General features: G+C 45.6%; 1 protein-coding gene and 1 long non-coding RNA gene across 3 annotated transcripts in view; one reads left to right on the plus strand and one right to left on the minus strand.

Moving 5' to 3' along the window:
* Positions 1-17614, plus strand: part of COL5A1 (collagen type V alpha 1 chain) — a 468893-nt gene that overhangs the window by 399108 nt on the left and 52171 nt on the right. For both annotated transcript variants that reach the window (XM_068249145.1, XM_068249144.1), the window contains exons 43-47: positions 5972-6079; positions 9229-9282; positions 9363-9416; positions 10227-10334; positions 13925-13978. In XM_068249145.1, the coding sequence (XP_068105246.1) occupies positions 5972-6079; positions 9229-9282; positions 9363-9416; positions 10227-10334; positions 13925-13978 (378 nt within the window). The remainder of the gene's footprint in view (positions 1-5971; positions 6080-9228; positions 9283-9362; positions 9417-10226; positions 10335-13924; positions 13979-17614) is intronic.
* Positions 1-17614, minus strand: part of LOC137527982 (uncharacterized) — a 97923-nt gene that overhangs the window by 63770 nt on the left and 16539 nt on the right. The window lies entirely within an intron of this gene.

Raw genomic sequence — 17614 nt, forward strand, 5'->3', positions numbered from 1 at the left:
TTCAGGTGCTTTCAGAACAGCCGGATCATCCCCCCCTCCTTCACAATTCAGTAAAGATCTATATTGTTCTTATACTTTTATATTACACAACTTCAATCTATCCTGAAGGAGAAAATGATCACTTCAATAAAAACAGAGAAAGTTATTAAAGTTTTGCTGCCAAACAGAGCACTATGAGAGTCGTACATCACCGGAGAGGGTACACAGAGTACAGAGTCATCCGAAACTATCATCTGCAATGTACTAGCATGTATGAGATGTTCCTGGGGCACCTGCAGGGTGTGCAGCCAGAGAAATGGTCTATCGGGTGCAAAGCATCCAAGCTTGCAAATTGTGTGCAAACTTTATGCAGTTTGGAATTCAGCCAATGAAATAAACTTCCTGACCATTTTAACCACTTAAGGACCCTAGGCTTAAGGTGCGTACACACATGCGACTATAGTCGTTTGAAACGATCGTTCCCCAATCATTTCAAACGACGATTGTTTGAAAAAAAGCAGCCAATGACCATGAAGTCTAACGACGGACGAGCTAGATTGTTCAAAACGAATGATTGAGATTTTTCCCAACGACGATCGTTTGCAAAAGTAGTACATCGTTGGAAACGGTCGTTCGTACTAGGCTTGACATGCGCATTTTGCTATTTCTCCATGGAACTTTTCATTTTTATGCGCAGGCGCAATAGTTGCTTTTACGTGATGTAACGTTCGTTCTAACGATCAGATCGTTACACACCTCTTTAAAAGCTAACTTTACTTAGGTCGTTCTTTCTTCAATTAAAAGTTTGTTCGTCGTTCACAACGAACGATCGTTGTCGCATGTGTGTACGTAGCTTTACACCCCCCTAGAGACAAGGCTATTTTTTACACTTCAGGCCACTGCAGTTTTAAGAACTCTCACTGCAGGGCCGTACAACTCAGCACACAGAATTTTCTGCTGGTGGGCTCTGATCACTGCTGTAATGTTTATTTTTTTATTTATTTGGGTTTTTGTTCTTTATACATTTCGCTATTTTTATTTATTTTGAATTCTCCCCTTCCTCCCCCTGCCAGCCAATCCAAGCGATCGTCTCTCATCAGCCTATGAGAGCCGATCGCTCTCTGAGCCTCTCCAGAGGACAGCCGAGTGACACAGCTGTCCCCAGTACAGCTCTGCACAATGTAAATAGACGGCGGTTTGGCCAGGAGACTGATGGCGGAGCGCGATCTCCTGCAAAACCCCACCCCAGGACTTCACTCCAATTGGCATTTAGCGGTCCTGGGGGAGCTGGCGCCAATCGGCATGGAGAGGTCGGCAAGTAATTAAATTGGCACGGGCCCATGGTTGCATAACACTTGCATTCATTTTGCATGCAAGCCAGAAAAATTTGCATCTTCTTTACCATCTGTAGCTGTAAACATCAATCTATATCTATATGGAACCAACAAACAAGCTCACTGTAAAATGCCGACCATTACGCATCGAGACGAAGAGACCTGATAGCGGGAAATTTACTTTCATCTCCGGAGGCGGACTTTAACAAAAAATAAATCGTTTGAAAAAAAGCGTTGAATAACCCGAACTTGTGTCTGTTTCCCCAAATTAGGGACTGTTCCTGTGCGTTGTGCCAAACTGCGATTTCAGGTTTTATCAAACATCTAATATATTTCCTGCATTTTTAGTTTTTTTCTTGTGTTTTACAATTTTTCTGCAAAATTGCACGTCCGGCCTTTTTTACTTTTTGAGTGGGCGATTCGTATTTAATGCAAGTTAATAAAAAAATGAAAATTGCATCCCATTTTCAATTTAATGTAAACTTCATTGGTGTATGCAAAGTAAATTGCAATCTGAAAATTCATCTAAAAAAAGCGCATAAAATTCTCAAAGGAAATTCAAAGCGAAAAATTGCAAAATGCAGATGCAGGCACGTGGAAAATCGTGTTGAATTATGTACAGGATTGACATGGATAAACGTGACCGCTGCATGCACTATGATCTGATTTTCGAAGTGCACGCATTTTGCCAATCACAGGAGCCCCGGGATGAGCATAAAGTAGTAATCTCGATGCCCCGTACAGAGTATTGTAATACAATTTTAACCCAATCACATTGCACATGTTGCAGTTTGCATGCGATTAGGCTAAATGAATGACAGAGCATGCAAATTGCACAGCAAATACTATGCGATTAACCTTGCAATCCCCCATTTGAAAAAAAAAATAGTTTTAGTCCCTGCATATTTTGGCATGCAAAAGCAAATGCATATTTGCATGAGCAATGTCGTGATCAGCCAATTAGGCCAAATTTGCAAAACCACATTTATCAGGTTCTACTTGGTTGATGCACACATTTTTTATTTGTTAAAAAAAAAATCTGCCTGCACTTTTTTTTTTCCACGTTGGGAAATGCCTGCCAATTGAAGAAGTTAAAATCATGATCACGTCATGTGATTTCGATTTTCAGTGTGGAAGAGCCCTATGTCTAGACTGCCTATCGCGATTTCTAATGCAAGATTGAATGAGTTGCTAACCATTCCGTCTTGCATGCAAAATGAATGCAAATTAAATGCGGTTTGGAATCCGGCTAGTCCAAATCAGCAGGAAATTCATCTGTTTGGCCTGATTCCAAGCTGCATACTGTTTGCATGACATTTGCATGCAGGCTTTAATAATTAGCATCTTATTTGCAATCCTAAGTTAGAATCTCCATTTCTAACAAAAAGGCCTGGTGCACACCAGAGGAGTTTTTCTGAGCGTTTTGAGTTTTTAAATCTGCTGCTAATGTTATCCTATGCGTCTGTGCACACTGGAGCAATGAGGTTTTGTTAAAGAACCCCATAGCATTACATTGGGAAGAGCTTTTAGAGGTTTCAAAAGCTCTTCCCAATGTAATGCTATGGGGTTTTATACAAAACCTCATTGCTCCAGTGTGCACAGACACATAGGATAACATTAGCAGCAGATTTAAAAACTCAAAACGCTCAGAAAAACTCCTCTGGTGTGTTCCAGGCCAAACAAACGGAACAGCAGATGAAGTTGCGAGGAATAAAAGTTAGCGAGGGAGAGTTTGGAGGGCCGTGTGATGAACGCCATTAGTCCGCGGGGACGGGGAATGGAGTCCGCAGCAATCACAATTCAACGGAGACATTAATGCTGATTGATTCTGGTTATTAAAGGTGCTGGCATTTTTTTTGCTTACGTTGGCGTATTGTGTGCCGGCAGAATTCGGCCCAGAGAAACGACTTGATCAGGGCTGCGGGAGATCGCGTGGCGCTTCGCGTCTGATGAAAAGAGCCATTTGTTTTATTTATAGGCGTTCACGCTCCTCTCCTAGGATTCATAATGTAACAGCGATATTCAGCCGAGTGCGGCTGGAACAATAGCGCACGACGCAGCCGCTAACAGCCTCTGTACTTCATTTACCGTAATGAGCGGCTGGGAATTCAGGTCAGGAAAATAGTTATTTCATTTAGCTTGTCTGTTGTGATTGTTATTTATAGAGAAAACAACAAAAAAGTCGGTGTCAGCATTCCGGCCTCCGCCTTCTCAGATATGGCGCGACACGTCGCCGTACATAAGAAGGGGTAAAACTCAGGAACGATTGTCACAGGTTAAAGAAACGATTTGAAAATGTGCTGAGCGAGACTAAAACATGGCTGCCGTGTGGATCAGAAAAACAAAACAATCCTACCTCCAGAATGGCTGAAATATGGGAGATACCACTGCAGAACTAAAGGGGGGAATCCATCAATCTTACTTACCTTTCCACCTCTACCTTTGGCCACCTGTAGATCACCAGTTTTGTGGTCACTTCACCGTCACTTTTAGAGTTTGTTTACATTATAAGTGTTTTTGATTATTTTTAAGCTTTGGCGATTTTAAAAATCACCTTAAATACAATTGTGCAATGTTCGATTGTGAGTGTTCTCACATGAGCGATGAGCTTTCTATCCAATCGCAAAAGCGGCTCCTGCACCATTTCCAGAGTGTTTGCAAATTAATAGAAAGGATAGGGAAATCGCTAAGCGATTGAAAAAGTGATTTCCTGAGCGCTTTTAATGAATAAATACATTGTATTTATTCTTTTCCGGGGCAAAGAGTTCACTTCCTGACTGACGTCAGGAAGTGAAAAAAAAACTCTTTAGAAAAGCGCTTTCAAAAATCGCTGAGCGCTTGTGATATCGCTGTTGATTTATTATGTAAACAAGGCCTGAGGTTGCCTATTAACAATATACAGTAATCCTCTGGAGAATCGATTATTGTGAAAGATCGGAAACTATAATTTGTGCCCACTAACAGAAAACTAACAAATTAGATCTGATGAATGAAAACGATATGTTTGTCTTCTGATCAATCTGCTCAGATCGGTTAGCAGTTTTCCTTCAGTTTGTGGGCCTGAACTATCGGTTCCAATGGAACATAACGAGCGAATTGGACAATTGAGCATCTGGGGAATTGTATGGTTAATGGCTACCTTAAAGCAAACCTGAACTGAAGACAAACTGATGATAAAAAATTATATCTCCAGTATGCAACTTTTTTTTCAGAATCCCTTATTTTTGTGTTTAAAAAGCTAAAAAAGTAGGTTGGATTTTTTTTTATTGCCTTGACTGAATGAAGTCTCTTTTAGGGCTCATTTCCACTATCGCAAATTCGCATAGCAATACAAGTGAATGGGACTGTTTCCACTTGTCAGGATTCCTTTGCGTTTTTCTGTGCAGAAAAAATTCGCATGGCAGAGCCATCAGAATTCGCATACCGCATACCGCTATGCGAATCGCATACAATGTATTTAAAAGGAAATTCGCATGAGGTGCCCCTAACGCAAGGCATGGTGGTGTTGAAGTTTGAAGTCAGATTGCGCTGCGTTATGCAGCTCTCAAAGCATCCGCTCCAGGTTAGTGATAGGAAGTCCGGATCTTTTTAAGGATTCGGATCATTTGAATCGGATCATTGAAAAGATCCGGATCTTTGAACGGAATCATTTGAATCATTTTACTAGGGAAGCAGACTGGGTGAAATGACTAGCAGGACAGGACTTTCCCTGCACTGTACATTCTGTATGTTCCTGTTTCTTCCAGACAGACATCCACTGTGAACTGAATCTTTCATTGTGATGATCCGGATGATTCGACTCACAAAAAGGATCCGATCAAATGAACGATTCGTTCATGATCCGGACAACACTACAGTCCTACCAGGAGTCACCACAGTGCAGTGAATATTAATTAGCCATGTGGCTGGCGGCGGAGGAGGATGGGAGACCTCCTCCTCCAATATTACTGAGCATATGCAAACAGTCTAAGGCTTAGCCCAGTATAACGTACAGCATGCAGCACTTTGTGTAAACGTGCTGCTGCGTTACTATGTAACACAATGTGGGCACTGTGAACAGCACAATTGATTTTACAGTGCTGCGTTACTGGCTGCTGTAACCTGGGACTTTAACGTCCCACTGTGAAACCAGCCTTAAAGGAATTATCTTGTTTGAGATAAGTGCTCTGCTTTTGACCTCAGCCAGCAGAACTTGTGCTAAAAATTCTTGGAGTGCTTTGATGTCTCTCTTCTAGCAGAAAATATAGAAACTGCAAGCAGAAGTCCTCTGCTATTGTCTCATAATGCCCCCTAGTGACAAGTGGCAATAAATACACATTGCAGCAGTATTAATGAGTAGCAAGGAAATGTAAGAAATCAAAAATAAAATAAGTGCTGAAATAAATTGGCCTGGAACACTTGCAAGCCTCTAAATAAATTGGCTGGTAAAGGGTTAAACCAAAACCACAGAGAAAAAAGATATTCATGTGATTATTTCCAGTCACCCGTGTTTAGCTTGGCCGTTGCCAATCAGGTCCACTTAAGACCCTCAATGACCTCATTCTGTGAAACGTGTGTTGTAACCATTTCACTCTGAGAAGAAACAGTCCCCTGAAAAGTTGATTATCTGCCCCGGCTTGTATCTGACTTCCTCTCACTTTTGTTTCTCGTAACTCCAGGGAGAAAAAGGACCCCAGGGCCCAGCCGGACGTGATGGCATCCAAGGTCCCGTTGGTCTGCCAGGCCCCGCAGGACCAGTGGGCCCTCCTGGAGAAGACGGAGATAAGGTAAACAGAACGATAAACACACTCTCACATTGATGTAAACTCAGCTGGTCCTGTTTCCAGTAACGTCAGACACGATCGCTCAGGGAGTTGTCAGATCCCAGCAGAGGCGGCGTGAACATGAGCAGCCGGTACACTGAGACAAGCAAGCAAGCGGAACAATGCCCGTCCTTTCAAGGGCCCAAGATTCAGATCGTAAACGAGGTGCTGAGGGGTAGTGATGGGCTTCTTAATAGACCCACCGTTCATAATCGTAATTTTGATTGTCTTGCTGGCCGCGGCAGAGGGGGGGGTCAACTTACTCATATCCTCGTCACATTCGATCGTGGCTACGTCACTTTCACGCTCCCCCTTTCAAACCTAGGAGGAGTGGAGTGACGTGGATCGTGAGTGAACGTGACATGGAGTGAATCCATAGAGCGCATCTGCTTTCGGCGGAGAGATGGGTAAGGTAACCCCCCTCTGCCGCGGCCAGTGAGATGTAATTGAAATTACGATTACAAATGGCAGGCTAATCGGACGCCCATCACTACTGAGTGGAGTGGTCAATCTACATGCAAACAGTCATTAACCTTCTGTACTCAGACACTCACAGCAAGCTGGGATACTGGTAATGATAAAAAACAACTCGAATGCAAGTTTCATTCAGTTGGACTAATCGAGGCTATTCGCTTCCAAAATGGTTTTCATACAAGAGCATTCTGTACTAAACCCTTTCACCAGCGTTGAGGTTCTCTCAGTTCAAAAGGGTCAAAAGCAAACACTTCATGCTCATGAACCTGGGATTCATGCTGAGGCCTGTCAGGTTCTACCTATGAAGGGAGCACATGGAGGCACATAAATCGGTCTCCAGGGAGTGACAAACTGCACTACTCACACCATTATACAGTATGAATGGGCGGTACTGGCACAGGGGACAGGAGAGCTATACTCCTGCAGCCAGACCACAATGGCTGCTGACTTGGAGGAACCTCAACGTCGGTGAAAGGGTCTAGTATGGAATGCTTTTGCATGCAAACCATTTTGGAAGCGAATATCTTCCATTTAGTACAACCGAATACAACTTGCATTCTAGTTGCATGGAGAATAACACAGCCCGGCACTTCATCCCAACAAGCTCTTGCTGGATTTCATGAGGTCCAGAGAACGGTGTGAGAAGCCTCTATAGCAGTGATGACTAACCTTGGCACTCCAGCTGTGACAAAACTACAAATCCCATCATGCCTGCACGCCAGTTGGCGTTAGGTCGGTCCTGGGGCTGCCGCCACGTCCACGCCAGTTGCCGTGGAGCAGTCTTTAAGTAATTAACAAGGAAAGGGACAGGGGAGGGGATATATTGGGCTTCAGGAGGGGGGGGGGTGAATAATTGCTGCACTTGGGGGCCTGGAGGAGTTATTGCCTGCAATACTGTATGCAATGCAGTAATTAACCCCTCCTGGTCCCCAAGTGCAACCAATAACTTTGCTGGGTAGACTTATACTTAAGTCAATAAAAAAATCCAGCTTAAGAGGGTCGAATATTGTAGTCGACTTATACACGAGGTTGATTTATATTGGAGTATATACGGTTCATAAATTAGTATGAAATTTGCACCCACTCTGAATGATTAGCCTATCGCTGACTGTCACTAACTATGGTCATTGGCTTTAGCGGCACAGCCAGATTGTTGGCAGTGGAGCAGCATCTCTCATTCGCTAGAGAAGTCAGATATCCACAACAGCCTCATATTTCAGTGCTGTGATTTGTCTCGGTTCCCTGACGGAAATTTACATCTACACCAGATTGTGAGATCAGTCACTTCCAGCTGCTCATTCATCATCCCTATAACATGTGTAGCAAGAATATACCAAACAGAAAACTAACGTCTTCTTTCAGAAAAAGTTCCGGCTGACATTTCTAGTGTACTTTTGTCAATGTTATTAGTTTTGGTGCAGTGGAGTAAATACAATTCATGTGACCCCCAGCGAAACTTTAACCACTTCACTACCCTGGTAATTTTCACAGTTCAGCTCAGCTGTGATTACTTTGGCAATAACTTTATCAATAATTATCACAACTAAATGATCTATATATTGTTTTTTTCAGGACAAATAAGGCTTTTTGTGGCTGATATTTGTTATTAGTAATTACCTTATTTTCTATGTATTTTAAAAGGAAAATAAGTTAAAAAAATACACGATTTATCCACTTTCCTACATTATAGCTTTAATGTAAACAGTTCTATTCTACATTAATACCCACACATTTTATTTGTCCTGATTATTATAAACAGTTAATTTGTTTTGATAATGTATTAGATGTAACAATTAAGTAATGTAGTATAGAATCGATTACAGTCTGCTCCTGGAATGTGTATTTTACACTTGTTTACTAATTAACTCTGCCATTGAATTCCCTGGGAGGAGGAGAGAGGTTTGCTGTCATTATTTTACAACTCTTCAGTGATGTTATCAGGTCAGAGATAAATAAACGGTGTTATCTAGGATTTTGTAGGGAGGAAAGTGAAGAGACTTATTTTCACGTCATAGGGACAGCAAGTGGTTAATTGTGCCCCTAAATGTTCACACTCCTCCCCTTGCCTCCCCTTGGGGCCCATCACAGCCTGGGGGCCCATGTCTCAAGGGTCATAGAACAAGTGTGGCCATCAGGATCTTCACACCCATAACAAGTGCAGCCACAAAACACCTGATCTGAAGGATGGGCCCCTGTATCGGAGGAAGGGTAGCAGCTGGGGCCCTCCACAGCTCTGGGCCCCCCAGCACTCGCAGGTGCTGCTCTCCTCTAGTTACACCCCCATTTTGGTGCCAGCGATATTGGAGCATTTAGTGTACGATCTGCTGTCTGCAACAGCCAACAATTGACAGCCATTCCCCCTCCATGTCATTAAGACTCGCACACACGGCAGAGTTATGTCACCCTCAGCATCATTATGGGTGAACATTTAGGGAATGAGGGCTGTACAGACGTGGTGTTTGGCTATACCCAAGCAAAGTGTGCTGTTCAGTGAAGAGGCAGGAGTTGCCTCAGGCATCAGTCATGTCATTGCACAATCTCGTACATGTTGCATGCTGGTTGTAGCGTTCATAGTAATAATGTTGTGTATGAGAGGCTGTAGATCACCATTAATGGTTCTTATGTCTTCTTTATTGCAGGGAGAGATTGGAGAACCGGGACAGAAGGGCAACAGGGGCGAAAAGGGAGAGCAGGTAACCGATCTGTCCTGCTACACCTGCCTTCTGGAGGGTCTTTGGAAATGAATCGGATAACCTGATTTCTCTTCCCACAGGGCCCACCTGGACCTGCCGGACCTCAGGGGCCTATCGGCCAGCCTGGCCCATCGGTGAGTAAATCCCTGTGAACCTCCTGTAACTTAATCTGGCAGCTCTTCAGTCCATCCTAGTCTCTAATGACTAACTCTCATCCTCTCTGCCCATCCTGGCCTCTGCTGACTGACCCCTCCCCCTCACTGCCCATCCTGGCCTCTGCTGACTGACCCCTCCCCCTCACTGCCCATCCTGGCCTCTGATGACTGACCCCTCCCCTTCTCTGCCCCATCCTACCCTCTGCTGACTGACCCCTCCCCCTCTCTGCCCATCCTGGCCTCTGATGAATGACCCCTCCCCCTCACTGCCCATCCTGGCCTCTGATGACTGACCCCTCCCCCTCACTGCCCATCCTGGCCTCTGATGACTGACCCCTCCCCCTCTCTGCCCATTCTGGCCTCTGCTGACTGACCCTCTTTCATCTTTCAGCCCTTTTAGTCTCTGCTAATTGCATCCTCCCCCTATCTACCCATCTTGATCTCTGCTGTTTGCCTCCTCCCCCTCTGCCCATCCTGACCTCTGCTGACTCCTCCCTCTTTCTGCCCAGCCTGGTCTCTGCTGGGTGATTCTTCTCCCTTCCTTTCTATCCTGATCTGCTCACCTTCCTCCTTTTTAGGTGCCAAAGTTGCCAGCCAATTGCAGCAAACTTCCACTTCTGAGCTACAAAGATTGCTCTTGATCCTCTGTCTTTATACTTTGACTCACTAATTCATGACCGGTGTGCTGATCAGGTGACTGTCAGCTGACACTAGTTTAGCCATTCACAGCCTGACTCTCACAACTCTTCAGGAAAACGTTATTACATTTGTGCTGCGATTCTCTTCCAGGGTGCTGATGGAGAGCCCGGCCCCCGCGGACAGCAAGGCTTGTTTGGACAGAAGGGTGATGAAGGTCCCAGAGGCTTTCCCGGACCACCAGGCCCAGTCGGACTTCAAGTGAGTAGCACCTCCACCTTTAAGAAGAAATGCAATAAGCACTTACAAACCAGGACAGAATAATAATTAGGAGGTGTTCAATGACATGCTAATAACTATGAGTGTATACAGATTTGCTGTTAATGTCATGCAAATGCATGCAGCTTGTATATGTTGCATACAATTTGCATCAACACATAATCATTAGCATATCATGGACCATCTCTGTGAACCGGTTGCAAATTGATGTTCTGATGTCCATAAAGGCGTGGCTAATCCTGGGATGGGAGGCGCGGTATATTCTTATGCGGGGCATATCCTGGGATGGGAGGCGGGGCATATCCTGGGATGGGAGGCGGGGCATTTCCTGGGATGGGAGGCGGGGCATATCCTGGGACGGGAGGCGCAGCTTATCCTGGGATGGGAGGTGCGGCATATTCTTATATGGGAGGTGCGGTATATCCTGGGACAGAAGAGTCTGCAACCATTTATTTTATTTTTTTTGCTCCATCTAACTAGTACGAAAATGTTACCTGTAATCCGACACGAAAATAATTATGTTTACATGTAGATAAGGGGTTGAAAAAAAGTCTACGGCTGTTCCTTTAATTGACTGAGCTAGTTAGCGGATGAAACAAGCGTCATCATCTATTCACCTTGTCAGCAACTGAACTAACATGAGTTTCAGTAATCATCAAAGCTGTCAGTATGTGTAGCTACAGCTAAACTGAATGCAAATTACTGTTTGACATTTGACCAATCAAAATCAGCAGGAAGTGCTTGATTGGCCCAATGCTGCCTATATTTGGGATGCAAGGAGTCCGTAATTATATGAAAAAGCTGACACAACCAAAATCATGAAATTATGGAATAACATTCCCTCCACCTCATCGACTGTCTCCAACGAACGATCAGTAGAGAAGCTCACGTGAAACTCGCTAAGCGTTGAGTTTGTCCGGAGGCCGCATTAACTTCCCTTCCCGGCAACATGTTTATGCTGACAGCGCAATTCTGCCAACGCAGCTTATCAATTAACTGATCTTTTATGAGCCTTAATTACACAGGAGGCTGAATTTTCCCCGTAACCTCCTTGATGTCTGATTAGCATGGAGGAAGATAAATAGTGACAAGCTCCAGTTAATATCTCCTCACCGTCATATATCTCCCAGCCTACACGCCCACGTCCATCCGCCTCGACTCCCTCGCCCCGCAGGAGGCCTACACCCCAAGCCTCCCAGACACCGGGCGATCATCTCTTCCCACTCGCCCTGCAGGAGGCTTACATCCCAAGCCTCCCATAAGCCGGCCAATCACCTCGGCCCCCTCACCTCGCAGGAAGCCTACACCCCAAGCCTCCCAGACACTGACTGATCACCTCGACCCCCTCGCCCTGCAGGAGGCCTACACCGCAAGCCCTGCAGGAAGGCTGCACCCCAAGCCTCCCAGAAACCGGACCATCACCTTGACCCCCTCACCATGCAGAAGGTCTACACACCAAGCCTCACAGACACCGGACGATTGCCTCGCCCAACAGGAGGCCTACACCCCAAGCCTCCCAGACACCGGGTGATCACTTCGACCCTCTCGCCTCACAGGAGACCTACACCGCAAGCCCTGCAGGAAGGCTGCTCCCCCAAGCCTCCCAGACACCGGGCGATCACCTCGACCTCTTCATCCTGCAGGAGGCCTACACCCCAAGCTTCCCAGACACTGGATGATCACCTTGACTCACTCGCCCGGCAGGAGGCCTAAACCCCAAGCCTCCCAGACATCAGGCGATCACCTCGACCCCCTCGCCCGGCAGGAGGCCTACACCCCAAGCCTCCCAGACATCGGGCGATCACCTCAACCCCCTCACCCTGCAGGAGGCCTGCACCCCAAGCCTCCCAGACCCTGGCCGATCACCTCGACCCTCTCATCCTGCAGGAGGCCGACACCCCGAGCCTCCCAGATACCGGGTGATCGCCTCGATCCTTTTGCCCTGCAGGAGGCCTACACCCCAAGCCTCCTAGACACCGGCCAATTGCCTCGACCCTCTCGCCCCACAGGAGGCCTACATCCCCAAGCCTCCTAGACACCGACCAATTGCCTCGACCCTCTCGCCCCACAGGAGGCCTGCACCCCAAGCCTCCCAGACACCGGCCAATTGCCTCAACCCCCTCGCCCTGCAGGAGGCCTACACTCCAAGCCTCCCAAACATGGGGTGATCGCTTTCGACCCTCTCGCCCCTACTGATCGCCTCGGCCCCCTTGCCCCACAGGAGGCCTACACCCTAAGCTTCCCAGATGCCGGCCAATCGCTTTGACTCCCTTGCTCTGCAGGATTCTATCAGTAGAGAACACCGGACAATCGCCTCGCCCCACAGGAGGCCTACACCCCAAGCTTCCCAGACACCGGCCGATCACATCGACCCCCTCGTTCTGCAGGAGGCCTACACCCCAAGCCTCCCAGACACTGGGTGATCACGTCGACCCTCTTACCCCACAGGAGACCTACAACCCAAGCCCTGCAGGAAGGCTACACCACAAGCCTCCCAGAAACCAGTCGATCACCTTGACCCCCTCGCCCCGCAGAAGGTCTACACCCCAAGCCACAAAGACACCAGCAGATCGCCTGGACCCCCTCACCCTGCAGGATGCTTACACCCCAAGACTCACAAACACCGGACGATCGCCTCGCCCCGCAGGAGGCCTACATCCCAAGCCCCCCAGACAATCACCTCAACCCCCTCGCTCCCCAGAACGTCTACACCCCAAGCCACCCAGACACCGGGCGATTGCCTCGACCCCCCCTTGCCCCACAAGAGTCCTACACCCCAAGCCTTTCAGGCACCAGCCAATTGCCTCGCCCCGCAGGAGGCCTACACCCCAGGCCTCCCAGACACCAGACGATCGCCTCGCCCCGCAGAAGGTCTATACCCCAAGCCTCCCAAATGCCAGCCGATTGACCCCCTCGCCCCACAGAAGGTCTACACCCCAAGCCTCGCAGACATCGGCTGATAACATCAACCTCCTAGCCCCGCTGGAGGCCTGCATCCCAAGCCCCCCAGATGCCGGCCAATTGCCTAGACCCATTCGCCTCGGAGGAGGCCTACACCCCTAACCTCCCATACGCCCGCTGATCACCTAACACAAGGACAAGTTTTAAATGAAATGCTGAGTTCCCCTAGATAGGACCATTGCTTATGGTGGGTATTTGTTTACCAAGAGTTCTGAAGCCAGTACAAAATATACCTGGTCTCCCAGAATGCTTGGGGGGGGGGTTCGTATAATAAACAGCCAAGGCTAAGCCTCAGTGGTAGGGTGGGGCCTGATGCCTCTTACACAGGAGACCAGGGTTCAAATCTTGGCTTCCTTGTACAGTAAGCCAACGCCTATTCAGTTAGGAGTTTTTGGGCGAGACTCCCTGACACTTCTACTGCCTACTGAGTGCGCTCCTGTGGCTGCCTCGCAAGCGCTTTGAGTCATACAGGAGAAAAGCAGTATACAAATACTAGAGTTATTACATGCTGCGACAGGTCCTCTTTAAACTCACAGTGATAAATGTAAATGACTATCTCAGGTGTTGTTTTGTTTCTCGGTGATGCTGACAAGGTTTATGTTTTGCCGCAGGGTTTGCCGGGACCTCCAGGTGAGAAGGGAGAGACAGGAGACGTTGGTCAGATGGTGAGTACTTCCTGTATGTGTTGTCTGCTGTTCGGTGTATAGAGCGTAGCAGCTTCTGCGCTGCTGAATATTAATCACAGGCAGCTCCCGGGCCTCGCACCGAATCTTCATTATTTCCTGTAAAACAAGGTCATCATTCTTCGCTCGTTCCCATTCGCTACCTGACCGATAACACGGCGGCGGAGGAATCGCTCACCGCCGCACCAGCAGCGAAATAATCCCCCGCTCGTTCCAGCGCTCCGCAGAGACCGCCCGCAGCGCTGGAATACATAAACTGCCGCTGCTCTGTGATTGTTCACAGCCTGATTGATCCTGTGTACATCGCACAATGCGCACTAACCGCAAAACAAACCAGACAGCCTGAATGATGCTTCTGATCAAAGCCAAACATGATTAACGCAGTCCGCCACATACAGCACCTGCCTCGCTATTCAACGTCTCTGTGCTCCAGAGGCATGTGATGTCTATAGGGGAATATTGCCAAGACCGCACACTGTACAACATTCAGATCTATAGTATTGTTTATATAGCACTGACATCTTCTGCAGCACTGTACAGATCACATAGTCATGTCACTGACTGTCCTCAGAGGAGCTCACAATCTAATCCTACCATAGTCATAGTCTAATGTCCTACCATATTATTATTATGTATTTATATAGCACTGACATCTTCTGCAGCACTGTACAGAGTACATAGTCATGTCACTGACTGTCCTCAGAGGAGCTCACAATCTAATCCCCATCATAGTCTAATGTCCTGCCATATTATTATTATGTATTTATAAAGAACTGACATCTCCTGCAGCACCTTACAGAGTGCAGTCATGTCACTGACTGTCCTCAGAGGAGCTCACAATCTAATCCAACCATAGTCATAATGTAATGTCCTACCATATTATTATTATGTATTTATATAGCAGTGACATCTTCTGCAGCACATTACAGAGTACATAGTCATGTCACTGACTGTCCTCAGAGGAGCTCACACTCTAATCCTACCATAGTCATAGTCTAATGTCCTACCATATTATTATTATGTATTTATATAGCACTGACATCTTCTGCAGCACTTTACAGAGTACATAGTCATGTCACTGACTGTCCTCAGGGGAGCTCACACTCTAACCCCCATCATAGTCTAATGTCCTGCCATATTATTATTATGTATTTATAAAGAACTGACATCTCCTGCAGCACATTACAGAGTACATAGTCATGTCACTGACTGTCTTCAGAGGAGCTCACAATCTAATCCCCATCATAGTCTAATGTCCTGCCATATTATTATTATGTATTTATAAAGAACTGACATCTCCTGCAGCACATTACAGAATACATAGTCATGTCACTGACTGTCCTCAGAGGAGCTCACAATCCAATCCCTACCATAGTCACAGTCTAATGTCCTACCATATTATTATTATTGTGTATTTATATAGCACTGACATCTCCTGCAGAACTGTACAGAGTACATAGTCATGTCAGTGACTGTCCTCAGAGGAGCTCACAATATAATCCTACCATAGCCATAGTCGAATGTCTTGCCATATTATTATTATGTATTTATATAGCACTGACATCTTCTGCAGCACTGTACAGAGTATATAGTCATGTCACTGACTGTCCTCAGAGGAGCTCACACTCTAATCCCCATCATAGTCTAATGTCCTGCCATATTAGTATTATTATGTATTTATAAAGAACTGACATCTCCTGCAGCACATTACAGAGTACATAGTCATGTCACTGACTGTCCTCAGAGGAGCTCACAATCTAATCCCCATCATAGTCTAATGTCCTGCCATATTATTGTTATGTATTTATAAAGACTGACTGTCCTCAGAGGAGCTCACAATCTAATCCTACCATAGTCATAGTCTAATGTCCTGCCATATTATTATTATGTATTTATATAGCACTGACATCTCCTGCAGCACTGTACAGAGTACATAGTCATGTCACTGACTGTCCTCAGAGGAGCTCACACTCTAATCCTACCATAGTCATAGTCTAATGTCCTACCATATTATTATTATGTATTTATATAGCACTGACATCTTCTGCAGCACATTACAGAGTACATAGTCATGTCACTGACTGTCCTCAGAGGAGCTCACAATATAATCCTACCATAGCCATAGTCTAATGTCTTGCCATATTATTATTATTATGTATTTATATAGCACTGACATCTCCTGCAGCACTGTACAGAGTATATAGTCATGTCACTGACTGTCCTCAGAGGAGCTCACACTCTAATCCAACCATAGTCATAATGTAATGTCCTACCATATTATTATTATTATGTATTTATATAGCACTGACATCTTCTGCAGCACTTTACAGAGTACGTAGTCATGTCACTGACTGTCCTCAGAGGAGCTCACAATCTAATCCCTACCATAGTCACAGTCTAATGTCCTACCATATTATTATTATTGTGTATTTATATAGCACTGACATCTCCTGCAGCACTGTACAGAGTACATAGTCATGTCAGTGACTGTCCTCAGAGGAGCTCACAATCTAATCCTACCATAGTCATAGTCTAATGTCCTACCATATTATTATTATGTATTTATATAGCACTGACATCTTCTGCAGCACTGTACAGGGTACACAGTCATGTCACTGACTGTCCTCAGAGGAGCTCACACTCTAATCCTACCATAGTCACAGTCTAATGTCCTACCATATTATTATTATGTATTTATATAGCACTGACATCTTCTGCAGCACATTACAGAGTACATAGTCATGTCACTGACTGTCCTCAGAGGAGCTCACAATATAATCCTACCATAGCCATAGTCTAATGTCTTGCCATATTATTATTATTATGTATTTATATAGCACTGACATCTCCTGCAGCACTGTACAGAGTATATAGTCATGTCACTGACTGTCCTCAGAGGAGCTCACACTCTAATCCAACCATAGTCATAATGTAATGTCCTACCATATTATTATTATTATGTATTTATATAGCACTGACATCTTCTGCAGCACTTTACAGAGTACGTAGTCATGTCACTGACTGTCCTCAGAGGAGCTCACAATCTAATCCCTACCATAGTCACAGTCTAATGTCCTACCATATTATTATTATTGTGTATTTATATAGCACTGACATCTCCTGCAGCACTGTACAGAGTACATAGTCATGTCAGTGACTGTCCTCAGAGGAGCTCACAATCTAATCCTACCATAGTCATAGTCTAATGTCCTGCCATATTATTATTATGTATTTATATAGCACTGACATCTCCTGCAGCACTGTACAGAGTACATAGTCATGTCACTGACTGTCCTCAGAGGAGCTCACACTCTAATCCTACCATAGTCATAGTCTAATGTCCTACCATATTATTATTATGTATTTATATAGCACTGACATCTTCTGCAGCACATTACAGAGTACATAGTCATGTCACTGACTGTCCTCAGAGGAGCTCACAATCTAATCCTACCATAGTCATAGTCTAATGTCCTGCCATATTATTATTATGTATTTATATAGCACTGACATCTCCTGCAGCACTGTACAGAGTACATAGTCATGTCAGTGACTGTCCTCAGAGGAGCTCATAATCTAATCCTACCATAGTAATTGTCTAATGTAAATTCTACCTCG

This window comes from Hyperolius riggenbachi, chromosome 8, assembly GCF_040937935.1.
Source record: "Hyperolius riggenbachi isolate aHypRig1 chromosome 8, aHypRig1.pri, whole genome shotgun sequence".
NCBI classification, from domain to species: Eukaryota; Metazoa; Chordata; class Amphibia; order Anura; family Hyperoliidae; genus Hyperolius; species Hyperolius riggenbachi.